The sequence below is a fragment of the Rhincodon typus genome, chromosome 35 (genome assembly GCF_021869965.1).
Source record: "Rhincodon typus isolate 14 chromosome 35, sRhiTyp1.1, whole genome shotgun sequence".
NCBI lineage: Eukaryota > Metazoa > Chordata > Chondrichthyes > Orectolobiformes > Rhincodontidae > Rhincodon > Rhincodon typus.
In genome coordinates this window covers 20,327,995-20,338,089 of record NC_063366.1, presented here as the reverse complement: position 1 = coordinate 20,338,089, position 10,095 = coordinate 20,327,995, and the positions used below count along the sequence as shown (strand labels likewise).

The following is a 10,095-nucleotide window of genomic DNA, read 5'->3' as shown; positions in this document are numbered from 1 at the left end:
TCCTGATTTACAGCATCCGCAGTTCTTTTGTTTTTTTTCCTTCATTATTGATGCAATGTATTATTTTATGATGATCTAAAATGCACAAACGTTAATAATATATTGGCTGTGCCTATTCTGTCGTATTTTAGTTTTCACTGGTGTCTGGAGTCACGATCATTTCAAATAGATTCTATGCATACATTTGTTCATGAAATGACAGTGTGGGTGAAAATACCAAACTGCGTACGTAGGATAGCAAGAACTGCAGATGCTGGAGTCAGAGACAACACAGTGTGGAGCTGGAGGAACTCAGCAGGCCAGGCAGCATCGGAGGAGCAGAAAAGTTGACGTTTCTGAAGAAGGGTCCCGACCCGAAATGTCAACTTTCCTGCTCCTCTGATGCTCTGCGTACCTATCCTGAAATGCATGTTTTTAGCCCAGCAAGCTGATGTTCCGTTGATAACATGGATGTATTCAAGCATCGCTTCCATCAATACATTGAATGCTGAAATACTTAACTCACTTTGATGTTTTTATATTATTTTGGTCTACATTAAGAGAACAAAATATATTTCCATACACTTGAAGTCTAATAATTCGACCTATTTAAAACTGTTTAAAGGACGAAAAGTCAAAATTTAAATGAAATTCAGAGCTTTCGGTCTCTAGCCAGTACATTATTGGTGTTTTCAGCCATTCTCAAATCCCTTTCAAACTCACCCCATCACTACCTTCCGCTTTGTCGCTCCCTCTCTTCCTCCCTGCCACGCTGCTTCTTCCTCTTCCCTTCCACTCTCCCTGACTCGTCACTGCCTTCCCCATTCCTTTGCTCTCTTATCTCAAACCTTTCTTGCCGCCATACGCATGTTCTACATCGCCTTCCCCTTACCAATTTCTGCCTCTCATTTTTCTGACTTCAGGGTGCACTCTAACTTTGCAGGTCACCTCGCCTCTTTCCCTCTAAATCACTGACTCTGCTATTTTTAAATTTGTCCCAGCTCCAGCCCCTCTGACCCTGGATCCGAGCACAGCGAATCCCCGCCTCATCCTGTCTGAGGACCGGACCAGTGTGAGACTCGGAGACGAAACTCTGCCGCTCCCTGAATCCCCGGAGAGATTTGATTCATGGCTCTGTGTGCTGGGATCAGAGGGATTCACATCAGGGAGACATTACTGGGAGGTGGAGGTGGGAACCAAGACCGAATGGATTTTAGGGGTGTCCCGAGAGTCTGTCAACAGGAAAGGGATTATAGTTCCGAGGCCTAAACATGGTTATTGGATTTTGTGGCTCAATCCTGGAAGAGGTTATTTTGCCGTCACATCTCCCTTATTGACTCCCCTCATTTTGAGTGTGAATCCCCGGAAGATCGGGGTTTTCCTGGACTATGAGGGTGGACAGGTGTCATTTTACAATGCGGACAACATGTCGCATCTCCACACTTTCACTCACACTTTCACTGAGAGAATATTTCCCATCTTCAGTCCGGGATGGAACGAGGACGGGAGTAACTCCACCCCGCTGACAATCTGCGGACTAAAGGGCACTGACAGATCCATCCCATAATTTCACCAGTCCCACTGCCTCTTGCCAACTGATGGGGGTAGGTCTCCGTCACAGGTAGAGAGAGAAATCAGGTTAACATGCCGAGAAGAAACCCTGTAACGGAACTGGGAACTGAAAGATAATCAAGGTGCTCTTGTAGGGCTGGAGAAAAGAAATAAATAGAAGCTCAATTGTAGACAGCGACTTGCTGGGTAGAATGAGCTATGAACTGCAAGAACTAGAAGACCTACCTGCGTGTAATGTTGCCCTATAGACGGAAGCTGGCGCTACATGACGGCGTTTGAGAAGAGTCAGTCAGTGGTTCTCAGGTTGGGCTCAATGGAATCTTTCCAGGGGGACATCAAATCGTTTCACTACTGACAGGTGAGAGAGGGGAAGTGAGGCGCACAATATAGGGAAAGGGCGAGGCAGAAAGGAAAACAACAGAAAAAAAAATAAGAAATATTCTGCAGTGTACTGATTTACAGGCAGTGAGCATGTGGTCTGCTGAATATTTCTATTATTTCTTGTTTATTTTAATTTATTGCGCGTTTGCTTCTGCACCCGTTGTGCAGATGCTGGGTTGACTAAATCCAAGCTGCAGTATCATACTTGCGTGATTTAGTAACACTGACAAAGGAAACTGATTTTGCACAAGTCTGTATACATTGCCCAAAATGTCACTCGCAAGAAAATGGGAGAAGTGGAAATTTGCCTATTTCGGCAGCTTTGAATTTACATTACGATAGGAACCTGCCTCGTGTCAATTCAATCGCCTAAGTGTGGTGAGACTGTTGTAAGTACTGGTTTGACGCCTGGATTAATATGTGAACTATACAAGTAGGGTTGGCCATGAATAGATAATGTGCAACTGCATTAAACATTTCAGTTGGTATGCACCAGAAAGTTAATGGAGTCGTAGTCATAGAATCATAGAAGCGTACATCACCTTTCGGCCCAACTTATGCCGAACATAATCCCAAACCAAACTAGTTCCACCTGCCTGCTTCTGGCACGTGGCCCTCCAAAACATTCCTATTCACGTACTTATCCAAACGTCCTTTAAACGTTGTAATTGTACACGGATCCACCACTTCCTCAAGAAGTTCATTCCACAAGTGAAAAAATGTGTCAAAAAATGCCTTATGTCTTTTTTAAATCTCTTTCCTCTCACCTTAAAAAAAATGTGCCCCCGGGTCTTGAAATCACTCATCCTGGGGAAAAGACTCTATCTACACCTCTCATTATTTTCTAAACTTTTATCAGATTGCCTCTCAAACACCCACTCTCGAGTGAAAAGAAGTCTCAGCCGATCCAGCCTTTCTTTATAACTCAAACATTCCATACCCGTCAACGTCCTGGTAATCACTTATGAACCCTCTCCAGCTTAATAATGTCCTTCTAATAAATGGGCGACCAAAACTGGACACAGTATTCCAGGAGAGGCTTCACCAATGTCCTGCACAACCTCAACATGATTTTCCAATTCCTGTACTCAAAGGACTGAGCAAAGGTGCCAAACACCTTTTTAACTACCCTGTCTATATGTGAAACAAACTTCAAAGAATTATTTACCTGCAGCCTTAGGTCCATCTGTTCTATACCATTACTCAAGGCCTTTCCATTAATTGTATAAGCCCTACCCTTGTTTGTTGTACCAAAATGCAATACCTCACATTTATCCAGATTGAGCTCTATCTGCCATTTTTCAGCCTATTGACCCATTTAGATCCCTGTGTAATCTTGGAAAACCTTCTTCACTGTCTACTACATCACTAATTTTGGTGTCTTCTGCAAACTTACTAACCTTGCTTTCTAAATTCTAATCCAAATCATTTATATAAATGACAAACAAAAGAGGACCCAGAACCGATCCCTGTGGAACACTGTTGATGACAGGCCTCCAGCCTGAAAAGCAACCCTCCACCATTACTCTCCGTCGGGCCATTAAGCTAGTTATGTATCCAACTAGCAAGCTAGCCCTGAATCTCAAATAGTTTAACCTTACTAATTAGTCTACTGTGCAGACCCTTATCAAAGGCTTTACTAAAATCCAAATAAACAGCATCTACTGCACTGCCATTATCATCCTTTTGATAACTTCCTCAAAAAAACTCAGTCAAGTTTGTGAGACACGATTTTCCTCGCATAAAATCATACCGACTATCCCAAATCAATTTTTGCCTCTCTAAACGTCCATAAATCCTATCTTTTATAATGACCTCCAACAAATTACCCATAACTGAAGTCAGACTCACAGGCCTATAGTTCTCCAGTTTCTCCCTACAAACTCTCTTAAACAACGGTGCAACACTAGCCACCCGCCAGTCATCACAGACTTACCCGTAGCTATAGATAATGCAGATATTTCTGCAAGGGGTCTCGCAATTTGCTCCCTTACTTCCCATAACATTCTTGGACACATTACATCAGGTTCCAGAGATTTACCCACCTTTATATTCTCAAAGACCTCCCAAACTTCCTCTTCTTTAATGTTAAATGTCTTAAAAACATCATTTTCTAGTCTCCATTTCTTTCGCCAAAGTAAAAACTGATGCGAAATATTCATTTATTATCTCTCCCATCTTCGAGGGCTCAACACAAAGATGACCCCCTTGATCTTTAAGAGGTCCTAACCTCTCTCTAGTTATCCTCCTGGTCTTAATATGTTTGGATTATCCTTAGCCTTATCTGCCAATGGTATGTCATATTCTCTCTTCGCCTTCCTGATTTCTTTCCTAAGAATTCCCCTATACTCTTTATATTGATTAAGCGATTCAATTGAACCAAGTTGTCCATATCTAAAAAATGATACTCTTTTATTTATGACTAGAACCTCAATGCCTTTATTCATCTATTGTTCCTTAATCTTTCCAGCCTTACCTTTCGCTCTACCAGGAACATAATGTGTCTGAACTCTCGACACCACACTCTTGAACCCTTCCCACTTGTCAGACGTCCTTTTACCTGCGAACAGTCTACTCCAATCAACTTTTGAAAGTTCTTGGGCATGCCATCAAAATTTGCCTTACTCTAATTAAAAACCTTTAACTTTTATGGGTTTATCCTTTTCCATAACCATTTTGAAATGAATAGAATTATGATCGCTCGACCCAAAGAGTTCTCCCACTTTTACTTCAGTCAGTTGCCCTGCCTTATTGCACAAAAGGTCTAGTTTTGCTCCTTTTCCAGTAGGATCATCCACATATTGATAAAGAAAAATGTTATTTGACAAATTCTTCACCATGAAAACCGCTTTAACACTACGCTAGTGTCAGTCAATGTTTGGAAAATTAAAATCCTCATTATCACAACCTTAAAATACTTAGATAGATCTGAGATCTCCTTACATATTTGTTTCCCAATTTCCGTCTCACTACTGAGGGTCCTATAGTACAATCCCATCAAAGTGATCTTTCCTTTCTTATTTCTAATTTCTACCTATATATTTTCACTCGACAATTTTTCAGAAATATGCTCTCTAGTTACAGCAGTAATGTATTTCTTAATCAAAAGCGCCCACTTCTCTTTCTTGCCTCGTTTCCTATCCTCTCTATTGCATCTAAAACCTGGAACATTGAGCTGCCAGTCTTGTCCATCTCTCAGCCAAGTTCTATAATAACCATAACATCCGAATCCTATGTTCTTAAACATGCCCTGAGTTCATCAGCCTTACCTGTAAGACGTGTATTGAAATAAATGCAATTCCCTTCTTCAAAGTTACTACATACTCTAATTGACATGCTCTCTTCAATTTCTGAACCTTCCCCATCAATCCTTCTATTTAAACTAATATTTAGAATTCCCCCATTCCACCTCTCTATCAGTATAAAGTCTCCTTTATGGAACGAGAAAATCTCCCTGCTAAGATATTCTTTCCCTTTCCATCCTTTCTGAACAGGTCTTTTCTATCCCAAAAGACATTCCAATTGACCAAAAAACCTGAATCCTTGAACAACACACCAGTTCTTCAGCCGTTGATTTAATCCTTTTATTTCTTCCCTAATTTGAGTTTGGCATTAGGAGTAAACCAGGAATTACTATGTCTAAGGGTTTTTTTTCTCCTATCTTAAATTCACTCTAAACTGATTTAATCTTTTCCGTAAAAATGTCATTCCTTCCATTGTGCATAACAATTTCTGGTTCTCAATCTCACTTTTAACAGTATGCTTAAAACGGTTAGAAACGTCCTTAATCCTAGCATCAGGAAAGCAACAAACCATCCTAAATTTACAATCACTGCCACAGATTCTCCTGCCTATGCCCAGACAGGACAGTCCCCTATAACAACAATTCTAATAAATATTGTCAAACGCTGCTTACCATAAGAATCATTCTAAGGGTACAATAACTGACTGCCCTTTCCATTTTCCTTGGAGAGACTATCCCCTTCATCACTTCCAAAATTGAATTTCAATTTGATAGGGGAATGGCCACAGGAGAATTTTGAACTATCTTCTTGCCCTTCCTGATAGTAACCCATCTACTTGACTGATCCTGCTGTGTAATCACTTCTTTAAATCTACTAGCCACCTCGCTGAATACCTCATCTAAGCCCTTCGTAATGTTAAGCTTAAAAGGAGGAACTTTCAATAACACCTGATACGTAAAATGAACTACCTTTCACTAACTACAGAAAATAATGTTAAAATAGAAAAGATACCATGCACATCAAATATATAAAACTTAAATAAAATCAACCACTTAACTGATTAACTGAATAAAAAACGACTCCTCTTCAACATCACAGATTTCATGGTCAGTATCTTTGCTGTCTGCTTTAGTGAAATTGATCTAAATCACGACTGTGCCATTATCTATTTAACTGAATGCATTGTGACATTCTACGCACGTAATCCCTTTATATTATGGCCATTGTAAGGAAAAGTAATCTATATTGGGGGTCTATGATAGCATTTGGAAGATAACCTTCAAGTAAAACGAAAAAAGAAAATCTGAGTACGACTGGAATAAAGGAGGCCCTTTTAAAATAAAATTGACTCTATTCGGCATCAAATCCAAGAAGCAAAAACTAAACTTTTAAAAAATTTACTACAAATTGCAACAGAGTCTGAGTACTTACATCAGCTATTACAAACTAATATAAACAGTTTTAAGAGCCTGCAGCTGTTGTAAAAAGAACATATTTTTGGGTGGTGGCGGGTGTTAGTCTGATTCTTTATAAACTGTGGACTGCAAGGAAAATGGACGGTTTTTAGAATTTAAGATTTACCAGGATGACAGCATAATTTCACAGCCTGGATTTCGAAACCTCTTGTGAACTCTGCTTTGTGAAAACGGGTTCCTGCAATCGGTAAACGGTCAAGAGCGGAGGACCTGTTTACAAGTGAAACTGATTGGTCTCAGATAACTGAGCCGGTTAGAACTAGAACCAAGCTACAGAGACAAGGGTACAGTGGGAATGAGAGAAAAAAAAAAGAAACGACATTGGAGGGTATGTAGTTGTTCTCCCCAGTAGAAGCTGCCTTTGTTCTGCAGTTATAAAACAAAATCTTACTGCAAAAGACAACGGGACATTGATGGCCTGGCTAGCTGAAGAAGAACCATCAATCCCAACATTCGATTTTGGGAAGCGAAGACCAGTCAACTGACTTCCAGTCTTTGTTTCACCTCTGTCAATATTCAATTTCCCTATTTGTTTGTAAATATTTAATGGGGGGGGGAGGTGTATAAAGAAATTAGAGTTTTGTTAATCGTGTTTTATGCCAGTGGTTTGTATCTATTTACTTGTAGCTGTAGTCAAAATACTTACCATGCATAATAAATCTTATTCTGAACAGAAACCTTATCTGTACTTTTTATCAACCTTAGTCTGAAGGTTAGAAAGATAGGAGTACTGCATAGACTTAAAAAACGTCAACATTTGATATGTCTCTAGGTATTGTAAAGCTACATTTACAGCATGCTAACCCAGTGGGTGGTAACATGGGGTTAAATGAAGTGGTAGATGCATGGAAATGCTATTAATGTTTACTCTGATATATAAGTCATCATCATCTTGAGTAGGATCTTGGGAGGCAGCGAGTACATGTCTGCTTCTGCCAGGAAACAGCATAAAATCATAAAATCAGAGTGGAAAGAACATGATCGTTTGGCCATTTGTGTCTACAGGGGTACCTGGATAGAGCTATTCAACTTATACCTCTCCAATGCCTTACCCCATAAACGTATTTTTCTTTCACGTTGAAGTGTTCATCCAATTGCTTTATGAAAGTTACGACAGAACTTGTTCCCATTACGCTGATAGGTAGTGAAGGCCAGATTACAAAATGCGTGTGCTAAAAACCTTGTTCATCTTCCTCTATTCTTTTTTTCCAACTAGATTATACCAGTGTCTTTTGTTGTTTGCCCCAATTGGAAAGTTTCTTTTCATTTAATCTATTAAAAAGCTTTCTGGTTTTGAACTTACTGATTAGTCCGTCATCAAATTTATTTTTGAATGTATATCCTGGCCATAAGTTGGTTGATGTGCTGTGAATGGACTTCCAAAAGGCGTTTGATTGAGATGTACACAACGTGCTCAAAGACAAATTAAATCCCATGATATACAGGGATTGTGACTGTGCGACTATAAATGTGTCTGGAAGGCAGTTTAGATTCACTGTGGTTTGGAGATGTGCAGTGTTCATGACCTGACTGGGTTGAATTTCAGGTCTAGAAATGGCACAAAATTTGGAAGCAGTGTGAACTGTAAGTTGAATATTAATGGAAACCTTGACGACATAAGTTTGTTTGATATACCTGTAGTCAGTAACATTTATGTAGGGAAGTGAAAAGTTAATCATTTCAGTAGAAATGTTGAAGGTAAAGATAAAGTCACCATAGCCATACCAGACCATAGGGCTGCTTTGTCATAAGAGACAGCCGACTGGTTTAACCTGGGGTCGCCACACCGCAGGTCAAGGAAGAGGTTGAGAAGGAGAACCTTCATGGTAACTTCAGTCGGTGCAGGAATTTAAACCATGCTGTTGGCATCACTCTGCATCAAAAAACTGGCCGTCCAACAGAGATAACATTAGCGGAAGATCCAAGAACGGGGACGCATTGGAGGGGGCGAGGGCTTGGGGCGCATGTGTCCTCAAATATTTACAGATGGCAAAGAAGGTTAAGAATGTGGTTAAAAGTACGGAATCATGGTCTTGAAAAAATCTATAAAAATAAAAAAGTTATGGGAAATCTACAAAAGAAAAGAAACAAGTTTGACAGCACACGAGTCGGAATGAGTGAATTGTTCTTGAAGAAATCTGACGGGCCGAATGTTCTCTTCATCTGATGTGGTCATTCAGTAAACATTCGGATTTTGTATTAGCCCTGACTGACGTGTATCTCAATTCCACTGCATCCCACATTGCTCCAATCTGCAATGCATACGGATGACCAGTGTATTGGTCATTCAATGTGAGTGAGGGGCGATTGGCTGCACTATCTGTCATTCAGAGTGAGTGAGGTGCGATTGGCTGCACTATCTGTCACTCAGAGTGAGTGAGGTGCGATTGGCTGCACTATCTGTCACTCAGTGTGAGTGAGGTGCGATTGGCTGCACTATCTATCACTCAGAGTGAGTGAGGTGGGTTTGTGCACACTGGTGAAATAGATTGGCCAATGAAACCATCAGTTAGTGGCTGGGCGGTGGATTTTAGGCCGAAAGCGATGTCAATTGGTCCTTAGACAACAAGGTGCAGAGCTGGATGAACACAGCAGGCCAAGCAGCATCATAGGAGCAGAAGCTGCTTGGCCTGCTGTGTTCATCCAGCTCTGGACCTTGTTGTCTCGGATTCTCCAGCATCTGCAGTTCCTACTATCTCTGATTCAATTGGTCCTTAACCCGGTCACCCAGATCGTTGGGCGTAGTTTCCCCGGAACGGTGTAAAGCGATTGGCTGTTGTCATGTCACTCAGGAAGGGGAGGCAGGTTTCGGAGCGTCTGTCCGTGTCGGACCTCGGTAGTGAGTTGGGGCTGAGCTGAGTTTTGTGTTGGTGACACGGAATCGCTGCCTGGCTTCGCACTCCGGACAGTTTATTGTTGAAAACTCGTGGTTCTTCTTCGCTTGGTGGAAGCGGGGCCGTCATGACAACGGACCTGATGAACGAGCTGGAGAGTCGCTTCTTCACCGAAAACCTACTGAACAGTGAGGCCTGGGGTATGGAGGGAGAGCGGGATCAGGAGAGGGGGAGGGTCATCAGGAGATGGGGAGGGGGAACAGGACAGTGTGGTGGTGGGGTGGGGGGAGGAGGAGGAGGGGGAACAGGACGGGGGAGGGAGACGTCGTTGGGAGAGGGAGAAAGGGAAAAGATGGGAGCGAGGTAGGAAGAGGAAGTGAAAGAGGGGAGTGGGGAGGAAGAGGGGAGTGGGGAGGAAGAGGGGAGCGGGGGACGGACGGGACGGGGGAGGGAAGAAGGACGGGGGAATGGGACGGGTGTAGGGAGGGACGGGTGGGAACGGGACGGACAGAAGAGAGGGAGGAACTTTGGGAGGGGGGGGAAGAGGAGGGAGGAATGAATTAACTTTAATGTCACAGGGATAAGAAGAGAGAGAGAGGGAATGAGAAA

General features: G+C 41.8%; 1 protein-coding gene across 1 annotated transcript in view; it reads left to right on the top strand.

The window, feature by feature from the left end:
* Positions 1–1,546, top strand: part of LOC109913764 (E3 ubiquitin-protein ligase TRIM39-like) — a 2,564-nt gene extending 1,018 nt beyond the window's left edge. The window contains exon 2 of the mRNA XM_048616667.1: positions 981–1,546. Coding sequence (XP_048472624.1) covers positions 981–1,546 — 566 coding nt within the window. The remainder of the gene's footprint in view (positions 1–980) is intronic.
* Positions 1,547–10,095: the final 8,549 nt, after the last annotated feature.